This window comes from Myxocyprinus asiaticus, chromosome 47, assembly GCF_019703515.2.
Source record: "Myxocyprinus asiaticus isolate MX2 ecotype Aquarium Trade chromosome 47, UBuf_Myxa_2, whole genome shotgun sequence".
Taxonomy (NCBI): domain Eukaryota; kingdom Metazoa; phylum Chordata; class Actinopteri; order Cypriniformes; family Catostomidae; genus Myxocyprinus; species Myxocyprinus asiaticus.
Genome location: NC_059390.1, coordinates 15,642,129 through 15,665,507, shown reverse-complemented (window position 1 = coordinate 15,665,507; position 23,379 = coordinate 15,642,129). Strand labels below are relative to the sequence as shown.

Genomic DNA, 23,379 nt, shown 5'->3' with positions numbered 1-23,379 from the left:
TTCCCATACTTTGTCTTCGACCGAGGATGCAAGGGCACAGGCGTGACATTAATACACAATTGTCGGGAAGTTAAATTAATTTTAAGGGCAAGGCGAATATTTTTCAGTGAGATAAACGCATAAAATGTTAATAATAGTGTTTCTGCAGGAGTGACGCGCAACCCCTAGTAACACAATGGTGCAGTCCAGTTCGCATGAGCTTCTTTGTTTACGGATGTGACGTAAAGATACATTAAAAAAATGCTTGGTGAACACGACGACCTCATGGAAAAACAAGCAATTGTTTTCAAACGCAGTAGTCGTTTATCCTCGTCAAATTCACTTCACAATTTTATACGGACGCTTTCATTCATTTAAACAGTCTGATAGCTGATAACGTAGATTGGGAAATTTCCATCCCTCTCGCGCTTGATCCCTCCCACCGAGGATTATGATGATGATTTGTTATTATTCAAAGACTCAAATCACTTCCTGACTGTAAAACGAGCTCATACACAATTCTCAAACTACATGCAAATTATCAAGCCTATCAAACGTTATGGGCGAATTCCTTTTGAGATTTTTTATAAACGCTTGGATTTTAACAAACAGTGTTTGCTCATGCGTTAAAGACCAGGCTGTATTCAAACAGAACCATGGTAACAAAACAAACAAAGTGTATCCCCTCAGTTACTTGGGTAATGGGTAGAAATATTTCACTACACAAGGCTGGAAAGCTGCTTTACCCATGGTAGAAAAACAAAAGAAAATTATAAAAGAAACACATTTTTAGAAACACATAATTTTTTAATGTTGTATTTAAACAGACCAAAAGGCAAGTACAAATCTTAAAATGAAAGGGCAGTAAAATAAATAAATAAATAAAACAAAGCTGTATACAGTCAACAGACAGACTATTGTATTTAATTAACACAAATGTTTAAATATTGAGTATTTAAATTAGGATAGCACACACATACTATGCACACACCATAGCCATGTTACTTGGCAAGTTTTTAAAAGGTATATTTCATCTAAAAATGAAAACGCTGCCATCATTTACTCACCCTTATGTTGTTCCAAATTCCCTTGACTTTCTTCTGTGGAACACAAAGGAGATGTTATGCAGAATATTAGCTTCAGCTACCATTCATCTCCATTGTATTTGGAACAACATGAGTGTGACTGATTGATGACAGAATTTATTTAAGAATGTATTTACAAAAGTAATGTATTTCTGAAGTAAACAGGTGAAATTCTTTGTCCTGGTGATACATCTGGATCCCTTTAGTCACGAGCAGAATTCACAGCCTTCACTGTCCTGTTGTTAATGAAGTCGGTTTTCTTATAACCAGCCTGCCAAAGATTGGAAAACAGATAAGATTAAGAATACATACATGATATGAACGTTAAAAGCACCATAAGAGCACCCTATGTTTTAATGTAATTTTTTTATTCTTTTGGAAATTACAACCTGCACCATCCATGTGAGTGCCATGGCTCAATGTGCACCAACTGCTTCTAAATAATACTCTATGTTGTTAAGTATCTTTATGCCTTCTCCTTTTTAATTTATCTCAGTTGACATCTGACCTCTTGAGTTGTCCTCACCACCTTAGTATTCCATTATTAGATATAGTGTTGCTTATTCTTTTTTTGTTTTGTTTTTTTCATTAATTTTTTTATTGATTACAAACTCAAATTAACACAAACAGCAATTGGAAACACGGAATCAACTTTTATCAATATATACCTCCTGTGTAACTTATTAAAAATGCATCCGAGCACGTTTACAATTCCAGATAAAAGATTTAGCGTTTAGACCAATTAACTCTGTATCCTGAGAATTTAGAAAAGGAATTAATAATTCTGCGGAGGCAAGGCATAGATCTAGTAGGGTCGGAGACGAATAATAAAATATCATCTGTGTAAAGCAAAAGCTTATGCGCCATACCTCCCGCAGTCACCCCTGGAAAATCATCTTCCATTCTTATCGCGGCTGCTAATGGTTCCAGGGCAAGACAGGACAATAATGGGGAAAGAGGGCAACCCTGCCGGGTGCCCCTATCCAGAGTAAAATAATCTGAAATTAATCCATTTGTTTGTACCGCCGCTACCAGGTGTCTATAAAGTAACCTAATCCATCCAATAAACGTACCCCCAAACCCGTACATTTCCAAAATCTTAAAAAGATAATCCCATTCTACCATATCAAACGCCTTTTCGGCATCAAGTGAGATGGCAGCGATTGGAGAATGATCATTCGCTACTGACCACATGATATTGATGAGACGCTGATGTTATCAGAAGAGCTGTGGCCCCGAATAAATCCCACCTGATCTATATGTATAAGTGATGTCATAATTTTACTTAATCGATTAGCCGAAATATTTGACAATATTTTAATGTCTAGCTGGATCAGGGAAATTGGACGGTAACTCTTACACTCACTTGGATCTTTGTCCTTTTTAAGAATCAGACTGATTCATTCTTTAATGATTCCGTATAAACTTCTAGCAAAATTGGAGCTAGATCTGTTGCATAAGATCTAACAAATTCAGCGGCAAAACCATCTGGCCCCGGAGCTTTGCCTGTAGGTAAGGGCTTAATTACCTCATCAATCTCCTCCAAGTTTATTTCAGAATCAAGTGTATTTTTTTGCTCAGTCATCAGTTTAGGGAGTTCTAATGGTTCCACAAAGTTTCTTATATCTTCATCATTAGACAAAGACGTGGAACTATAGAGATCAAGATAGAATTCTTTAAAGGCATTATTAATATCAATGGCCGAGGTAAATATTTCACCACCAGCAGATTTCACTGAGGGAATGGTAGAAAAAGACTCTCTCTGTTTTATATATCTAGCCAAAAGCTTCCCTGCTTTGTCCCCCGACTCAAAATATGACTGTCTTGCCCTGAATAACCAAAACTCCACCTTCTGCGACAAAATAGTATTATATCTGTATTTCAATCGAGTCAATTCTCTGAGGCCATCAGACAACATTTGGTGCTTCAGCTCTGCCTCAGCACTTTTAATATTCCCTTCCAACTCCACAAGTTCTCGTGCTTTGGATTTTTTGGTGAATGATGCATACTGTATGATCCGACCCCTAAGAACCGTCTTAAGTGCCTCTCAAGCCACGCCCACAGAGGAAACTGAGGACCAGTTTGTCATCATATAAACATTGATTGTATGATCCGACCCCTAAGAACCGTCTTAAGTGCCTCTCAAGCCACGCCCACAGAGGAAACTGAGGACCAGTTTGTCATCATATAAACATTGATTTATAACATTTATAACATTTGTTGGAAATCAGGATTTTGCAAAAGGGATACATTAAGGCGCCAACTATATGATTTCCTTTTCTCCATATGTGGCAACACCTCTAAACTCACCAGGGCGTGATCCGAGACTAAGATGTTTCCAAATGAACAATCAACAGCAGATGAAATGAGGGACTTAGATATAATAAAAAATATATATTCTAGAATAAATCTTATGGACTGATGAAAAAAAATGTATAGTCCCTACCAGATGGGTTTAAAGTCTCCAAATATCTGTAAGACCAAGATGTCAATGTTGCTCAAGGGGTCTTACACACTTTTGCTTCACTGTGATCAAGGACTGAATCCATCAATAGATTAAAGACTCCTCCCAATATTATATCATGAGGGGTGCCAGCGGCTTGCAACATCCCTTCAAGATCTATAAAAAAGCCCTGATCATCAGCATTAGGTGCGTAAATATTAGCCAAAATCAACCTTTGCCCCTGAATTTCAGCTAAAACAATAATCTTCCTATATCTTCCCCAATTTTTCAGCTTACTGCGGGGAGAGATGTGTTTCTTGAAGAAACACTATATCATATTTCTTTCGTTTAAGAAAAGAAATAACCTTCCTTCTTTCTATGGGGTGCCCCAACCCATTCACATTCCACGTGGAGAGAGACAGTCCACTCATATTAACAACTGACATTTTGACATATTAGAAAAAATAGATAGTGTTTCAAAACAAGATTATAAAGACCACATTCCAACATTAGTGCAACAGTCAAACCCCGAATTTCCCCCCAAACCAAACAAACAGAAAAAAGAAAAAAGTGCGCATTAACCCCGCGCACGACAGCGCCAACCGGCGTCCATCCCACTAAACTCAAACAGTCCACGTACGCCTACGAGAGCCCCCACGACAACTTTGCCGTCGTACTGCTCAAGTCCAGTGCTTCTATACAAATTTTGTTAGACAGAATTACATAACAGAAGAAAATCTATAAAACAAACTCCTGCTAATAGGCCTGCCAGATAGGCCTGCCAATAGGCCTGCCAGAATAAAAACAAAGAACGTGTAGATTCGTCTGCATAACTGTCCCGAAGGTGTGTTCCTCCACAAAACAAACTCCAGCCTCTAGCGGAACCAGCAAAAAAAAAAAAAAAAAGCCGTTCAGTTGCCTCAGACAGTCAAACGAATTTTCAGTGAGCCGGCTGTTCATGAGTGCAGCAGATGACCTAATCCTTCCAATGTCCTACAAAAAATACTCCACAAAACAAACTCCAGCCAATAAGAGGCATAAACCCAAAGAACGTGCAGATTTCTCCACATACTGTCCCGAAGGAGTGTTATTCCACAAAACAAACTCCAGCCGCTAGGCGGAACCAACACAAAAAAACACAAAACAGGCACCCAGTTTCCTCGGATGGTCAGGTGAATGTTCAGTGAGTCAGGTCCTCTTGGCTGCAAAGCGAGCACCATACAATGACTTACTCATTCTATAGACTTTATGAAGGACAATGCTTGTTGGGGACAAGTAAATACTTTGCGGCCATTCTTAGCATCTATTCTCAATCTGGCCGGGAACTTCAGTGTAAAAGCAACCCTCCGTCGATGCAAAAGTTTCTTGAAGGAGTGTTATTCCACAAAACAAACTCCAACCGCACAGAAAGAAACAAAAAAGGCGCCCAGCTTCCTTGGACGGTCATGTGAATGTTCAGTGAATCAGGCTCACTTGCTGCAACATGAGAATCACACCATGACCTACTCATTCCATTGACTTTATGAAGGACATTGTTTGCTGTGGGCATGTAAATATTTTGTGGCCATCCTTAGTATCTATTCTCAATTTGGCCGGGAATATCAGGCAAAAGCGACCTTCCGTTGATGTAAGAGTTTCTTGTATTCCTTGAATCGATCACGTTTCTCTTGTTGAATTCGCAAAATCTGGGAACAAGAAAATGTTGTGGTTCTTCCAAGGAAGCCTTCCTATGAGATCTTTATCGGATGATTTTAGAAATTTGGCCAGAATTGATCGGGACCTGTCTCCCTCCGCGGATCTCCAAGCCGGGACCCTGTGAGCTTGCTCAATTTCCAGCTTATTGCCTGTTATGGCCAGCAGACTCGGAAAGAGCTCGTCTAGGAATTTCACCATATCTCGGCCTTCTTCATTCTCACGAATTCCAACAATTCCAACGTTGCTTTGCTGATTACGATTCTCAAGGTCTTCCAACTTTTCCCAGACACGCTGCAAATCTACCTTGGTCGCTAGCGGATTAACAGCTAATTCCCTCTTCGATGACTCCAGATAATCGATACGTTTCTCGACGTCCCCCACTCTTGTAACCAACTTAGAGAATGTTTTCTCCATGGCAGTGATCGATCGACGTATTACAGCAAGATCCTCCAAGCCCGCAACAACCTTCGCCAGCATTGCTGACATGAATCTCTCCCGCCACACCGTGCAAACCGAGTCCCTAGTCTGCGGCCTTGTCAGGGGTATCAGCTTGAGCACTTAAGTGTCTTTTAATATCTCCAGAGCCCGAGGATTTTGAATTCTTTGACATACTGACTTCATACAACAGTTATGGAACAGGGTGTATTGAATCTCACCAGTTTATGACACTAAAAGTATTAAAACTAGCAAAGTGGGCATAGCTCGCCGTTCACACGTCCGACCCTCGGATGGCGCCACGTGCAACCCTCAGTGTTGCTTATTCTTGTATATATCAGTACAATATCTTGGACATTGTATGATGCAAACTTGTTGTAACCTCACCTTCTTGAAAGTGCTATGCAGCTCAGAGTGCCTCCACAGAGTATGCAGTAATATACAGGCTGCTTGGCCTGCTCGTGTGGGCCCAAACCTATATATAATAGAGAATTAAACACATGAATTAAAAACATGAATGAACATATATGAGTCAGTTCCCTTATTGCAAATCCTAAATTCTTTTGTCCTGCAAATGAAAACCACAGAATACCCATTATCTTTGTTGCTGATGCTGATAATCTTGGGCAATGCTCCTTGGTTTATGATGGCACAGGTGTTCTGTACAGACGCATGGCTCAAGTTGATGAGGATGTGACAGATTGACACTGTGACATCTATTGGCTGCTCTGAGCTTCTGTCAGAGTTTGGTAACCTAGCAACCAGCTCTGGCAACACCTGTTTAACTGCAAGTATAAACATGGACATATTAAAACAAATGAGTTTGTCGAGCCAACACAGTATGTGACAAAAGAGTGTTAAAGGGATAGTACAGCAAAAGAATGAAAACTGTGATCATTTACTCACCCTCATGTTGTTCAAAACCCATATTAATTTCTTATGCATTACAAAAGGATGTTATTCAGAATGACAGCCTCAGTCACCATTCACTTTCATTGTAAGATGCAATGAAAGAGAATGGTGACTGAGGCTGTCAGTCTCTAACGTTCTACTGAACAACATCTGTATTCCACAGAAAAAGTGAGTCATACAAGTTTGGAACAACATGAGGGTAAATGATGACAGAATTTTCACCTTTTGGGTGAACTAACCCTTGAAAAAAAAAAAAAAAAAAGATTTTTAAATGTCTTTTACAGATATAATTTGTTGCTTCTAAATGACACTGCAGTGTGCTGTTATTCCCTATACTGGAATGTAATTCCAGCTCACCAATGTCTGTATGCAATTCTCTGTAGCGAGAGACATTTCTTAGCAATGACACAGATATTCTCATCTCTTCCTTCTTTTCTTCTTGGAGCATCTTCTTCACCTGAAGTAGGACTCCCTCCTTTTGCACAATGAAGTGTGCGATGGCCTGGGATGTCTAAAGGGCAAATAGAGTTATTTATTCAGTCCCGGTGGATGCAGACAAGAAATACTTTGCTTCTAAATGTTCAATTTAAAGTGAATGCTCAAAATGTGATCCAGCTTATAGTCTTTATCAAGTCAATCCAGACCATACCTCTCCAGAATTAGCAGTAAGGTTCTGCAGAGCTCCAATGGAAGCCTCCTTTGTGTGTTGGTTTGCGCTGACAGCAATAAGAGAGAGATACATGCGGATAGTGATAGCGCTCCAGAGCCACTCTTCACCTTGTGGATTGCCATTCTCCTCGAGTAGGGGATAGTCTGCATCTGTATCCTGAGATGATAATTGCACATGAGGCTAGCATGCTTTCAACACCATCAGCTCACAACAATAAATCAACGATTTGATTTTGAAGTCTTTAATTATCTGGGGTGTAGGACTAACATCCTCAGACGTTTTAGGACTCTTAAGGATGAAACAGCCTGGTGTAGTTTCTGTTGTGTGATTTTGTTTGGGCTCTTGTATCACCGGGGATTCCACACGAGGCATCTCAGTATCAAACCCATATGAGAGGTTATGCAGGATGCACACACAGTTTTCTGTGGCCTGGAAAGGATAAATTATTAACTGTTATTAAAGCATTATTATTATCACAGACAAAGTTAGAATAATCATTTTGAATCATATTAGGCTTCTGGAATAAATGAATAACATTTCAAGGCTCACATTTTACAATGTATTGTTAAACATAAATCAAAGGCTGACTGTTGCTGTTATTTAAGGGATGAAAAGGAGGAATTAATGTGAGTGACTCTACCTTATCATCAGGTTTGTAGTCTGCAATGGTGCCACGGATATAATAGATGAGACACTCGATGAGATCATCACAGTCCCGCATGGCTTTACGTCCATCAGGACCGGCTGAACTCAAATTTCTACAGAAACAAAATCAAGTTTAATTTAATTAACAATTTTTGTGGAAACAATGCAGTACAAAGTTCATAGCTAGTGAAATCCATATTTTAGACCAAAAAATTCAAAAAGACGCACTCTGGAAGTTGACTTTTTCAACTCTATTTTTCAATCATTACTGCTCAATTAAGTCAATACCACATAAATCCTCGTCATTACCCAACATGATCCTGCAGGAAATTGGCATGTTGGTTCTGATTTTTATGCCCTCGAATGGTTAATTATAAAATAAGGTATAAGGGAAAATCTGTGTAATTCTTCTGCAGAACTTGTGTAAAGAATGTGTGGAATGTTATGAATGTTAGGGATTTGATTTTTGTGGAAAGTTTTTTTTTTTTTCAGGTCTTACAACTTATAAAATGATGTTGCATTACTATCAAGAGTTGTCAAAAATAATAGTCTGCTTCTTTAAAATTCTTTTTAGCTTAACTCGTTTAGTTGGGAATACCTCAGGCAGCCAGTTGCATTGTAGAAGATCTCTGGGTCAGCAAGGAGCTCCAATTTTGGATCCTCTCCTTCAGAAAGGCCTGAGCAAGGCACCAGCACACTGTCTGTGAGAGGTTTGACCGCTTCTCTCGAGAGCTGCTCTTTCAGCAGGTCATGGGATGACAGGTTCCACAGCAGCCCTGAGGAAAGAATGACCATCTGGAAGATTAGTGAAAGGGTAGGGGTCAAACTTTCAAGAGGTCCTGGATGTTTTCTAGGTTACAGTCATGGCTTAGATTTAAGTTTTAACAGGAAAAGTCAGGTTTGGATGTGTAATGAAATAGAGTTGATGAATTAAACTGCACTATATCTCTTTCTTAATAGGTACAGTGGGGTCCAAAAGTCTAAAACCATGTTGAAAATCTGGGATTCAAATGTACTGTAATATAAACCTGGAGAGGATTTTGGGAACATTTTGGCAGAAAAAGAATAAGAATGATTTTGCACCATTGCTTGGTCACTAATAAAATGTAAGCAAATTTGGACTTTGAGAATGTTAACTCCAAAAAGGCAGATTTCCTTGCTTCTGAAGCACACAAGATGCTCTTTGGAACATTCTCAAATCATGCTGGATCTTATATGGATGATCATGTTTTCCATAAACCTGTCCATGTCAGCTTGAGATCAAAAAGAGGGACATACCAAATAAATTTTTATTTCAACTTTTCAACCTTTATGGTGATAATATAATTTGTGGTGGAACAAAATCTTTTACATTAGAAACATGCAAAAAGGATGCATTTTCACAAGTGGTCTCAGACTTTTGGACCCCACAGTCCTGTATGTGCCATGGCTATTGCTAAAACTCATTCAACAAATGATTCACTTACCTGTGAGCTGTCGTCGAGTCTCAATGTCTCTGTTCTTTTTGAGCAGGTTCAGGAGCACTGGAAGCCCCTCACAGTCTTTGACTTGCATTTTGTTTTCATTGTTTTCAAAAACAACATTTCGGAGTGCGCTGACGGCAGCCCGCTGGAGCTCCTCGCTCTCATCCTGCATGAGTTTCAGCAGTTTGGGGATACCTTGTAGATAAAGTAGCTGAGGAGGCAGAATATAAATAAACAGTAGGTTTTCTGAACCGTTCCTAAGCCCTAGCACAAGAGGGATGTTTTATTTCATTATTTTATTTATTAAATGCCTAATGGGATGGCAATGAAATGTGATTTCTTTTCTCCTGATAGATGACACTTTGCCATTTCTAGAAGGAACTACACTGTGAAAATGTGATCCAAAAGATTTTTTACTTTTCTCAACTTTTGACCCAAGTACTGTACCTCACTCAACTCAAATGTTTAGCTTTGCATTGTAAAAAAAAATAAAAACATCATAGCAACACGATGCATTCAGATTTCTGAATGTTTGCAACAGTGTAAATGTCCTCAATACTTCAGCCAACTTGGATTTGTTTGCACTTGAATGTGTTTGTCCAGCTGACTCTGTTAGGCTAGTTGGACCAACATTTGGGTGAACATTGTCGGACCAAAATGTATTTAGACTCAAAGTCATTTACATTTCCTAACATATGCGACTCAAAAATACTGATCTCTGCCTTAGTTTCAAGCAAGCTAACTGAGCACGTGACCTGTAGTCAGTTGCTTTCAAATGGACATTGAAATGTTTGTTGTTCTCAATAGATAAAGCTAAATTTGCTATCATTCCCTTTTGTCAAATTAGCAATAGCAAGTCAAAGAAACTTATTGCATTGAAATTCTGTGGAACTAACTTAAAATGTCCATTAGAAGTTTTTGTTCCCCCCAGCATTATAGACTATAGGTTTTCTAGCATCATGAATTCAAGTGACTCATCATGGAGCAACTTGGGTTTAATTGCCTTGCTCAAGCGCACAATGGAGAGAGAGAGTTCATGAATTACATACAGTAGCTCATATCTCTAAGCAGTTGGTTACACCACCCCTTTTAATGGGATCTGTCCTTTGAACACTTGCTATAATGTTTCATTTACTTTCCCTATGGCAAATGATTAGCTTCAATATAACTCTAAAAAGACATGAGATATAGCTATATATTCATATACCAAATGATCTCATCAGTTGTTGTCATTCTGATGTTTTACTCAAACAGAGAAATAAACAGTCTAATACAATAAACAGGAGTAAGAATATTGTCTGTTTTCATCTCACTTTTATACACACCTATTTTTCCCTCTTGGTGAGGTGACACTTTAATTACATTAAGTTGGACTATGTCTCATTGTTTCATTTTGCCTGGAGCGTTTGTAATCTACACAACCGTTAAGGCAGGAGTTTGAGGATTGTGCATGATATGATAATCATGTACATTACATTTTGGGTGGATAATTGCATGTGCCATTTCAGAGAACAGCATCACTTACCTTTTTCTTAGCATCAGGACTGTTAAAGCACTTGTTCTGTATAAAGTTAGCTGCAGTGATTTGTGATTCCATATTATCTTGTCCCAAGAGATTTACAGCCTCCTTTAGTGTCATTTCTGAGCTGTGCTCACCCTGTTTGCCCTTCCTTCAACACACACACACACAGAACGTGCATTATTAAGATAAAATCAAGAAGATAAAAGTACAATGACGTCGATTCAATCTAGAATACTTCAAACCAAATTGTTAAAAGCTTCTGAAAGTTTTCAAAGGGAACTTTGCAAGCTAATGCCTTGTGGCATGCTGTCAAAATACACTAATTACCTAATAATACTACTACATACTTAAGTACTAATTATTAATAATAAACCACCTTAATCACGTCAGCTATTCAAAACATAAAAATTTCTGTAACACTTTACAATAAAGTGAAATTTGTTAATATTAGTTAACAACATTAGTTAACATGAACTAACAATGAACAACACTTTTACAGCATTTATTAATGTTTAATGTTAATTACAACATTAACTAATACATGTATTTGTTAACATTAGTTAATACAATATGAACTAACATTAACTAACAATGAACAATTGTATAAGATAAGAGTAACAAAACTTAATAAATGCTGTAATAAATATATTGTTCATTGTTAATAAATGATACCTAATGCATTAACTAATGTTAACAAATGGCACTTTATTTTAAAGTGTCACCAAAATTTTTTTTCAAACTTCAATAACTACTTAAAAGGGAAGTTGATGCATAATTTGTTTATAGGCTTGTTTCTTATTTCTTTGACATTTAAACATAAAAATTTTTAGGTTACAATGTATAAAGGAAAATGTGTATTGTAGGTCCAATATCATAAGTATTTCACTATTTTAATCATGTTTTTGCCATTACTAGTTCATTATAAATGGTCCTGCAGTGACAAATGAATTTAATAAAGTAGAAATATTCCATGTATTCTCTCAATAATAAAAGCTATAAAAAAGTCATAAAAGCTTAAATTTATTGATTTATTTTTATCCCTTTTTCTCCCAATTTGGAATACCCAATTCCCACTACTTAGTAGATCCTCGTGGTGGCGCGGTTACTCACCTCAATCCGGGTGGCGGAGGACAAGTCTAAGTTCTTCTGAGTCTGCTTCTGAGACAGTCAATCCACGCATCTTATCACGTGGCTCGCTGTGCATGACACCGCAGAGACTCGCAGCATGTGGAGGCTCATGCTACCCTCCACAATCCACGCACAACTTACCACGTGACCCATTGAGAGTGAGAAACCCTAATCGCGACCACGAGGAGGTTACCCCATGTGACTCTATCCTCCCTAGCAATCGGACCAATTTGGTTGCTTAGGAGACCTGGCTGGAGTCACTCAGCATAAAAGCTTAAACAATTCTAAAATAATTGAAAAATGCTGTTTACAATAGTTTTTGATGGACTCTTGCATGCCACACTGCAGGATATGTCAACTTCTCAAAAGTATTTAATGTCAGCTACCCAAATACAATAATTTGTGTGTTATAACTGAATGATTCAGTAACTAAACATGTATAAAATATTGACTTACATTGGAGGAACTGCCATTGCATGTTGCTTGACCTCCACCTTTTCAATCCTTCCTAAACTTCCTGACTTCTCCTCCATGCTGATCAGGGAGCTCGGCTGGGAGGGTCGTCTTCCTGCAACAAACTCCAGGCTCAGCTTCCGTTTGTGACTCTGCCAGAACATGTTCTCTAACCCCCCCTCTCTTGGCTGGCTGAGGGTTCTCTGAATGGTGTTCTTCTTTAATTCCATCCTGTTCCTCTCTAATCCTTCTGAAGCACCATTAAGAGGGGTGCTGGTTAGAAACACGTCATCTGTATCATATATGTGTTTGTTCTCGAAGGCAAGTTTACTGGGGAGCTGTGTGACAGTTGACAGGTCAGTAACGTATGACCGTGTTTTTCGTAGAACCTCTGAGTGGGCATAACGTAAAGGGTGTAGGCTCATATGAAAATTGTCCATTGTAGGGGCAGTTGGGAGAGTGAAAGAATTGGACCCCCAGCATAAACCTGCCCTCGAAGTGGGGTGACGAAAGCTTCTGTAACTCCTGTGAAACCGGTTCGGCTCAGAACTTGGCCATTGAGATGGATCAACCCTCTTCAGTGGTCTGGGGGCTTGTGGTATGGCATCATGGTTGACAGATGAGAATGTCTGCTGCAAAATACAGTGTATGCAACATCATTTCAAGTCAGATTATTCAAATCAAATTAAGGAAACAGAAGAAATGACTGTACCTTCACATGTACACTTCCTAAAGATGAGCTACTTGAAATGTGGCAGCTGGACAGACTTGCTGAGAGAAATGAATCTGTAAAACCAAAAACGCACACACTTATACAAAAAAATAGAATACATGCACAGTGCAATTTTCATGTTCATTCATGAATCCTATTTAAATTACATTTTAAGTTCTGACAGATCACACCTTTGCCAAAAAAAAAAAAAAAAAAAAAAAAAAAAAAAAAAAAAGCCATATTATGCCATCACTCTACTAAGGTACAACCATAGGAGTTTTAAAGGGATAATTCACCCAAAAATGAATATTCTCTCATCATTTACTCACCTAATGCCATCCCATATGTGAATGACTTTCTTTCTTCTGCAGAATGCAAATTAAGATTTTTAGACTAATATCTGAGCTTTGTAGGTCCGTACAATGCAAGTGAATGGTTGCCAGAAATTTGAATCTACAAAAAGCACATAAAGGCAGCATAAAAGTAATTGATATGACTCAAGTGGCTTTATCAATGTCTTTAGAAGCGATATGATAGATGTGGATGAGAAACAGATCAATATTTAAGTCCTTTTATACTATAAATCACCACTTTCACATTCTTCTTCTTTAGTTTTTAGGTGATTCACATTCTTTATGCATATCACCACCTACTGGTCTAGGCTGGTCAAAGGTGGAGATTTATAGTAAAAAAGGACTTACACATTGATCTGTTTCTTACCCACACTCTTCATATAGCTTCATGGACTATATGGAAGACTTCATGGAAGACATGGACTTAAACACTGGAGTCATTTATGCTGCCTTTATGTGCTTTTTGGATATTCAAGGTTCTGGCCACCATTCACTTGCATTGTATGGACCTACAGCTGAGACATTCTTCTAAAAACTTCGTTTATGTTCTACAGAAGAAAGAAAGTCATACACATCTGGGATGGCATGAGGGTGAATAAATGATGAGAGCATTTTAAGTTTTGGGTGAACTATCCCTTTAAGGATCCAAATGCTATAAAATAAAGAATAACTAAATTAAATGATAGATAGATAGATAGATAGATAGATAGACAGATAAAAGCCTATGGTAAAAGTTTAGAAGACTGATCAGAATGAAAGCAGAGATCTAAGAACAAAGGGCCAGTGAAAGCTGACCATTAACAACAGTGCTGACCTGACTGACTTTCATCTAAAACTTTTATAAATAAATATCAAATCCTGTCATCAATTCAAAACATAAACGCTGCATATCTTTCCATAGTGTGTTTTTATACCATACACCATTCCCTTGCATTCTGCTTCTGCATACCTGGCAGTTTTGGTTTGTTTCTTTTCCGGGAGAGGGTGAGCTGCACTTGTTGCTGTAGTCGGTTGCGCCGGTGCGTGTCAGCGTGAGTGAGTTTGTCCGCGTGCGGTACAGCTAAAGAAGTGTCCTCCGATTGAAAAGAGCCGTGAACGGGCAACACAGTGCGCATAAAATCTGCCTCCTCCGCCATGGGCTCTTTTTCAGTTGGAGTGTAGTGTCTAATGTCAGGTGAGTGATTCTCTGTTGGACGTGTAGCGCTGCGGTTGTCCTTTGTGCTGAGGGTGCGGTTTAAACATGCGTCACCTGACTCAGATCGTGTTACTGCGTAAAACACTGATGAACACCTGAGTTTAGAGTGATGGAAACACGCTTGCACTTACTGCAAACTTGGGGATTATTTAGCAATAAAACGTGGACCCAGCATTTTTTTTATTTCATTGAAGAATGTTTTAGGACAGAACCGTAAATATGTCACGGGGCCCCTCCCACAAACAATGACGTAATACGCGAAAGTTTGTATCTTGATGAAATTCCTTCATAAAAACTTTTCCATGGTAAAAGTTCAGTTAGTTATTGTTACAACAATAAAACTGTGGAGACTTATAATAAGCCAGCACGTTCATCAAATAATGAAATTAACAAGCTTGTTTGAAGCAGAATTCATAATAACTTACTATGGTTTTACATTAGAAACAACAATAAATGTAGTAGGCTTACTATAGGATTGTGGCGGAAATATATTCTGATATAATTTATAATCTGTTTTATTTGTTCAAATATCAAAGAGCAACAAATATAGAACAGGATTCATTACTTCCACACTGAAACTTCATGAGATGCAACTGACTGTCAAACACATATTGAGCTACACATAACACATAAGAAACACATATGTATTTTCCCAGGCACTTATTGAGTCTAAATAGATGCACAACAGTAGTACACCCAAATGACAAGAGCCAAATCATAATATTCATGTGTTGTACTTGCTATAGTTTACTTCCATCTTGTTTCTTCATCAAATATCAATGTCAACTATAAATCAAGTCAATCATTGAAACAACAGCGCCACTTTGAGTAACAAACAGCATGTATAATATGCATGTGTACATGCATATTGGATACTGATGCTTCACCAATGTTGCACAGAAAATCAACATGATTTAGTGGTTATTTGTATGAATATAGTACCCATTTGTCTTGTAATAAACAAACAAACAAAAAAAAAAAAATAGATATCCTGTGATAGTAAACTTATATAGGTATGAAATATCATAAAAATATAATTTATGGAAGCGCAATAAAAATAAAAATAAAATACATTATACCCAGGGTCTCTATGGACCCTATACAATTACTTATTACTTAAAAAACATTATTCAATTTTTCCATTTGTTTAGTGTTACACTATTTATAAAGAAAGGTTGCAGAATACTAAAGAGGTGTAGGCATAACTCTAAAAATGATGAGGTAGAGGAGGTGGAATGAGGTTCCGGGTCAATAAAGACACAAGGTATCCATTAAAGAGTTAACGAAAGCATGCACTCGAGCTGGCATAGACTCCACAAGATTGTGCAAAACCTGATGATCCATGATGTCCCACCATTATTTGAGGATATTCCAAAGAAAAAATCATCTGACAAATACTGCAGCACTACAACCATTTCACCGACAGAGGACAGTATTGTAGTATAACTGGGAACAACAATAAGACTGCTTTATGAAATAAGTCTAAAAAAAGGGTGCAAATATTATATCACGAGTATCCTTATAATGCAGACCAGTTTTATGTAAAATAATCATATATATATATATATATATGTATATAAAACGTGCAAGACAGATAAGTGAATGCATGAAAATAACAACACCAAAATGGAAATGACCTTAATAAAACCAGTAAGATTATTTTAATAGTAGGCTAATTAATAAGATTATAAGTAATAAGATAATAAAAACATTTTTGTGAGTAAAAAACATTATTTTATATTTTTATGTATATTATTATTGTATATTATATTTTACATTATTTTTTTGCATAAAATTAAAGTTATTTTTTTCAGATTTCCGCATTTCAATTTCAATTAATCAAATTAAATTGTGTAATTTTTAACAAAATTATATTAATAACACTTAAAATATATATATTTTTTATTTTGTTATAGATTACTCAATTTAATTTATTGAAATTTTATGAAATTGAAATGTGTAAATCTTAATATTATTATTATTATTTTTATTTTTTTGAGTACCTGTTCCTGCTAGTGTGTTTGCAAGAGTTAATGGTGAGAATTTGACTAGCATTCATTTATTTATTTATGTATTTATTTTATATAGCGTAACTGGTTTCGTTTGTGTAATTTCTGCCTCACAAATTTTGCAAGTCAAATGTGTATTTTAGAGGAAATTTCTATCTATCTATCTATCTATCTATCTATCTATCTATCTATCTATCTATCTATCTATCTATCCATCCATACATCCATCTATCTATCTAACAAGGGGAAAGTAAAGGAAAATAAAAGAAAACGTCAGGACAAAACATAACAAAAATAAAATAGAATAGAAGGCAATGAATGTACATATGGGTTATACAAAATATTAAAAAACATGTTTTCTGGTGAAAATGCATTTCTGATGTTTTTTATTTTTATTATTATGCATAATCAAAGTAATACAAAAGAGGCAACATTGTATTATATTTACAGTTTACATTGTATTATATTTTTTGAAACAGTCTTAACATTCTCTAAACTATAAGTGCAATTGTCACAACGGTTTTATGGGACATCACAACTCTATTGCATGTCTGCAAAATGTAGTAACTCACCCAAAACATTTAATTCATGCTTCAAAACCTAGTTATTGTATCAGTAAATTGGCCAGTACCACCAAAATTTAAGTGTTTTTGTCATCGTGTGAGCCGTACTGGTCAAAATGTTTAGATGTGTTTTCACCATGGCAGTCAACCCTAGAAATGTTTGTTATATACAAATTTCATATTTGTTCTACTTTTTTGTTGACACGGACTGCTTACTGCACTATACAAGAATGTCAGTTTTGTCTAGCTGAATGCTATTGTGTATCACACTGAGCTTTTTAGATACCGATTACAACGGTAGGTAAAAGTATACTGGGAAAAGTCAATACTGTACAATACTATAGTACACAGAAAAAGGATATGCACATTTGTATGTACAGTAAACAGTGCATTTATTTTTGCAGAAATGTGTTACATGTAAACAGAAAATTCACATTTGCATGTCCGTTTTTACACATTCCTTACATGTAAAGTCATATACATATCTAAGTCATATCTTCTCCAGGCCATTTCTCCGTCCATCCTACTTGCACTCACACACATAATTAACACATCTCTACTTACAGGCAATTTTCCCACTACAATTAATCAGGCTCGAGTAACCCCGCTGCTGAAGAAGCCCGCACTACAGACCAGTCTCTCTCATCCCATTCATGGCAAAAACACTTGAAAGGGCAGTTTTCAATCAAATCTCTGCCTATCTCTCACAGAACAAGCTGCTGGATGACAATCAGTCAGGCTTCAAAAGTGGACACTCCACCGAGACTGCCCTGCTGTCTGTCACTGAGTCGCTGAGATGGGCGAAAGATCATCGGTCCTGATTCTGCTGGACCTTTCTGCAGCCTTTGACACAGTCAACCATCAGATCTTACTCTCTACCCTCTCCTTGCTGGGCATCACAGGAACTGTGCTTGACTGGTTTAATTCCTATCTCTCAGGTAGGTCCTTCAAGGTAGCCTGGAGAGGTGAGGTATCCAAGCCACATCAGCTACTTACTGGGGTACCTCAGGGATCAGTGCTTGGGCCACTTCTCTTCTCTATATACACAACATCACTGGGACCCCTCGTTCAGGCACATGGTTTCTCTTACCACTGCTACGCTGATGACACGCAACTCTACTTGTCTTTCCAGCCCAACGACACCACAGTGACTGCTCGAATTTCTGCCTGCCTGGCGGACATCTCGGCCTGGATGAAGGAGCACCGCCTGCAACTCAACCCAGCCAAGACTGAACTCCTTGTCTTTCCAGCCAATCCTGCTGTTGAACACAACATCACCGTGCAGCTGGGTGCAACTACAATAACGCCTTCCAAATCGGTCAGAAATCTAGGGGTAACCATCGACAACAGACTAAATTTCACAGACCACATCTCAAAGACCGCAAGATCATGTAGATTTACACTCTACAATATCAGGAAGATAAGACCCTTCCTCTCTGAACATGCCACACAACTGCTTGTCCAGTCACTTCTCATAACTAGACTGGACTACTGTAACACTCTCATTGCAGGCCTCCCTGCATGTGCAATTAGACCCCTGCAAATGATCCAGAATACAGCAGCACGTCTGGTCTTTAATGAACCAAAGAGAGCACATGTTACACCACTCCTTGTCTCTCTCCACTGGCTGCCGGTTGATGATCAAATTCAAGGCTCTGATGATGGCATACAGAACAGTCACTGGGTCTGCTCCAGCATACCTAAAATCATTTATGCAGAGCTATGCACCCACTAGAAGCCTGCGGTCGGCTAAGGAACGTCGCCTTGTTGTACCAACACAAAGAGGCACCAAAACACTTTCCCGGACTTTCAGCTTCATCGTACCACGTTGGTGGAACAATCTTCTCAACTCAATCCGTGAAGCTGACTCACTCTCACTCTCTGTCTTCAAAAAATGACTAAAAACACATCTTTTCCATGAGCACTTAACCAGTCATTAAAAAATAAAATTTAAAAAAAATTCCTGTTGCACTTTATTCTGTTTTGAATACTATTATGATGCTAGTGATACTTTGTAATACAGCACTTTTCATACCACTGTCTCCTAAGATGATTCGCTTATGTTTTCCTATTTTGTAAATCACTTTGGATAAAAGCATCTGGCAAATGAATAAATGTAAATGTAAATATATAGTGAACAGAAAATTGACACACAATGACATCCATGCAAAAAAAAAACAAAAAAAAAAAAAAAAAAACGCAACAATGAAAAAACCTGCGGTAGTTCTGTAAAAAACAATAAATTGTACCTCCTCACAGTACGTAACACTACAGTTCCCATCTTCTTGGTGGACATCCTGTCGCTCTTGTTGGTCTGGCCAGAGATTTAGCAGACATCACAAACATTCCATGTCATAAATATTTATGGGATATACATGTATGTCTGACAGATTTATTACATTTATTGAATGGATCATTTTGCATGTGATGGCTCACACGATGAATGTTTAGAAGCTGTGAAGAGTATGACAGTTTCACCGAGAATCAACTCATCAGTTTTGATCAGCAAGCCATGTGCATTTAGTTATTGTGCAAATTGTAGACAATTGTACTTTTTTGCACACATGCCAAAACACGTGCAGTTTGCTTAAATGAATAAGAAATTAAAATCTGGTGTGAACAAGAAACTAACTGTTCAGAGATTTGAACTTCATTCGAGAATTGAGCCAAAGCGATTGAGAAAAACTGTAAATTTACTGTAAAAAAGGGACGGATTACATCACTGCGAAAAGGAGTTGAAGCACTTCAGAGGTCCCGCTCGTCCTGCACTGGATTGGTTGAGTGTAATCAGCTGAAGCAGTGCGTCACTGTGCGCACGAGTCTGCTCATGAAATCAGCCTACAAACTCACTGCCTGCGCTGCAAACGATCTTCGGACCAAACAATCTCAACACAGACTGCTTTCCAAAGCTTACTGCGTGAAGTCATAGCTACTGATTTTGCATTTAAACCGCGCTTTTGTTGATTTCATTTGCCGGAGGTCGCTTTGATATGGAGCTGGTTGGGTCTGAGTTCTAGGCGCGGACAAAGCGGATCAGCCCGAGCCGAGATGAGCGCGACTATGAGCGGCTCCGGGCCATCAGCGCCCTGCCGCTTCGCACATTACTTCATCATATGCGGAATAGACAATGAAACGGGTCTAGAACCCGATGCTTTAGCAGGTAAGACCATGGGTTATTTTTTTTACTATAGATTGCAGGCTGATAAATACACGACAGTGGATATAAACACGAGCTGACATGCACTGATTTCATACAAACCCTGGATGAATCCTGTCTAGTGTAATCTAGTATACTGTTTCTATTGGAGGAGTGATAATCCACTTCAATTAAATTATTGTAAAACATGTATTGGGTATCAGTGAGCCTCAAGGCACCAATAAAAATGATCATCATTTATTGACTGTCTTTACATTATTGGATATCTGGTGACATCATAATCAGGGAAGAAATTAAGTGGGTTCATGGCAAAAATGCCCCCAAAATGTACACAAATCCCCATAAACTCAAAATGTGTGGGCTGAAAAATGCCATGTTTCTGTTTTATTTATAACATCAGAAATAGTTCTTAATATTCTTTTTCTAAGCTTAATTATTAGTTATCACATAAAATGATCATATGTTTATATTATTTTATTGGTAGGAGTTAATATACTCAGTCTAATTATTCAAATAAAGAACTTGTGTTAATTGATTGATTAAATTTAAGTATTTAAATATAAGAACGACACTGTATATTTTTTATTTAAAAAGGCCTGATAAACGTAAAATTGCCTCTGTAAACCAGCGGCTAATAATTGCCTATTTATGGAAAAGTTAATGTCTGGCACTGATCAAAACCAGTCCAGTTTTTTGTTGTTATTGGCAGGATTGGCTCGTTAGCACCCTGGAAGAGCAGATGGATTAAGAGCATACCTACCAACAGTGGCGGACTGGCCATGGGGAGAACTGGGACTTTTCCCAGCGGGCCAGCAGCGATAGGGGCCGAACTGTCGGGGATAAGCCGATTTTACCGGGAATCTCCTGTTTTTCCACCCCTCCTCCCGCTGTATTCCTGATTTACAATTTCTCCCGATAAACTCACGATTTTCCGCATCCACACGTTGCTCGCGAAAATGCATTAGACCTCCAGGTAGGGTTGCCACCCGTCCCGTAAAATAAGGGATTGTCCTGTAACCTGGTCAGATGGCGTCACAGCGATATTGTTTCGGATCCTTAATAACATTTACATAAGTTTGAAAGTTTTCATAGGGTGGGTAAGGGGTCGTCTGAAAGGTCCACACATTGTGCTCTGCCAATACTGTGGAGGGTGTTGTAAAGGGACTGTTTGAAAAGTCCAAATTTAGTGATAAAACTGGATTTTTTTTAATTTTATTGAAAAACAGAAGGTTCAATATAAATGTTCAATAAGATGTACAAAATTACACAGATCCAACAATGTATGAATACAGTCACTGAGTCATAAAGACATGTGAAGGAAAAATAAAGTATATATAAAAAAAGTTAAAATACATATAAACCAACACAGATGCATACGTAAATAAGATAAAGATTAATAATCGAAGAAATAAAAATTATTATTTTTTTATGAGTCATGGTCAGGAAAGTTCTCAGACTTTAGACTATAGACTACAATTTTTTATTATTAAAGGTGCAGTATGTAAGATTCAGAAACCCTTGTTATTAATGACGTGGCCGTTAAGTGAACTGCAGCCAGCTACCTGTTGCTTGTTATCGCGCACACACTCCATAGGGACACGCGCATCAGCCAAAACAATGACGTAACGTACAAAGAGGCTTAACGTGATTCACCAGCATCATGCTGACAGATGAGGTAGCATAATTAAAATTACAGTTATGATTGTTTTACTACAAACTTTGAGACTGCATATTATATTTGACTCTCCAGTGCTTGAAGAGGGCTAAAACAAAGTGTGGATATAGGTCTGATTATGTGAGACTGTAGTTTGAAGTAATCACTTTTCTTTGCATGATACATTGACTGCATTTATACGATAGCCTATGTCGGCGTTAGCTAGCTAGCCAGTTTTATCAATAGCTGTTAGCTAAATTTGGTGGATGATGACAGTAGTGTTTATAAAATAGACTGTACATTATAAATATGTTGACAATTCAGTATTGATGTGATCCCATCACAACTGTCATTTTGATATATCGATGCACTGTTGTTTTATAATAATATAATGTATATATTTTCTGTATAACCAAGTTACGTTACACTAAAGAATGGATCTTTCTGCATTATCTTGAACATTGTCTAGCATTCATTTCAAGTGTTATTGTAGTTTACCTTTCTGAATAATTACAGATTTACATTGTTTATGACAGTTACTGTGCAGGCAAGATCAAGTTAGCTAAAATTACACGGATCAATCCTTATGGCACTATATTTCACATGCTTTACAGTTATGTAAGCTTACCTGTCCAATAAGAAGAATGGCAATTCAGGGTCGGTTTTGATCCCCAAAACCTAACAAAGGTACCTCCAGGAATTAAATGCCCTGCCGAGGTTCACTCTAGTTTTTGTTCGACCACGATCACGTTTCCGCTTGGCCAGACTGGATTCAGTAGATAAATGTTGTTGTATCTTAGTACTACTTGACTTGTTTCAAATGCAGTATTCAAATTTTGAGTAACGAGAGCATTTGCCAAGAACATGAATGTCAGCGATTTCTGGACTGAAGTCAGTAATTTGTAACAAAATCATTTGCTCTAAAAAAAAATAAAAAATAAATAAATAAAAAAATGTGTTGGCTCATCAGCCATAACGTATAAAAATAGCTTTTATATTTATATATGTATAAATATAGCTTCTACTCAGAAATGTACATATTTATAACATTTTTACCTTTTCATTAATGTGTACAACACAAAATATCAATTTTAAGGTGAATTTGGAGAGTTACATTAAGTAAATGAACAATCGTGAATTCCTTGAACTTTAGCTTCAAGATTTTAAGTACTACTTTGGAACAGATCCATAATGTTCAACATTGTGAACCAAGTGTAATACACATTACAGTACCAGAACTTAAATATTTCCCATCCCTGGGCTCATTTTGAGCGGACTTGGGAGAGAGTTTTTGAATTATGTATTT

The 23,379-nt window shown here is 37.5% G+C and overlaps 2 protein-coding genes across 9 annotated transcripts in view; one reads left to right on the top strand and one right to left on the bottom strand.

The window, feature by feature from the left end:
* Positions 1-765: 765 nt before the first annotated feature.
* On the bottom strand, positions 766-14,631 carry LOC127436939 (plakophilin-2-like). 2 transcript variants are annotated; one of them, XM_051691475.1, is made up of 13 exons: positions 14,445-14,631; positions 13,143-13,216; positions 12,434-13,062; positions 10,853-10,997; positions 9,331-9,538; positions 8,463-8,640; positions 7,860-7,977; positions 7,487-7,648; positions 7,199-7,375; positions 6,907-7,060; positions 6,230-6,422; positions 6,025-6,112; positions 766-1,335 (listed from the first exon to the last, which is right to left on the bottom strand). In XM_051691475.1, exons 1-13 carry the CDS (start codon positions 14,629-14,631, stop codon positions 1,267-1,269), a joined length of 2,382 nt encoding a protein of 793 aa, XP_051547435.1. In that variant the 3' UTR covers positions 766-1,266. The 2 variants fall into 2 exon arrangements, with proteins under 2 accessions (XP_051547435.1, XP_051547436.1); XM_051691476.1 differs by having other exon boundaries at positions 12,434-13,059.
* Positions 14,632-20,045: 5,414 nt separating this feature from the next.
* Positions 20,046-23,379, top strand: part of LOC127436563 (DENN domain-containing protein 5B) — a 61,376-nt gene continuing 58,042 nt past the window's right edge. For 5 of the 7 annotated variants that reach the window (XM_051690838.1, XM_051690834.1, XM_051690837.1 and 2 more), the window contains exon 1: positions 20,054-20,422. In XM_051690838.1, the coding sequence (XP_051546798.1) occupies positions 20,311-20,422 (112 nt within the window). In that variant the 5' untranslated portion in view covers positions 20,054-20,310. Of the gene's footprint in view, positions 20,423-23,379 lie in introns of all 7 variants that reach the window. The other 2 variants (XR_007896430.1, XM_051690833.1) reach the window with 2 other exon arrangements.

Excerpts from the sequence above, each read along its gene's own strand:
- LOC127436939 (XM_051691475.1), bottom strand. The coding sequence starts at position 14,631 with ATGGCGGAGGAGGCAGATTTTATGCGCACTGTGTTGCCCGTTCACGGC. Across the intron at positions 13,063-13,142 it reads TAGGAAGTGTACATGTGAAG|CAGACATTCTCATCTGTCAA; the intron begins GTACAGTCATTT and ends TGTATTTTGCAG. Across the intron at positions 7,978-8,462 it reads AATGCAACTGGCTGCCTGAG|AAATTTGAGTTCAGCCGGTC; the intron begins GTATTCCCAACT and ends TTGTTTCTGTAG.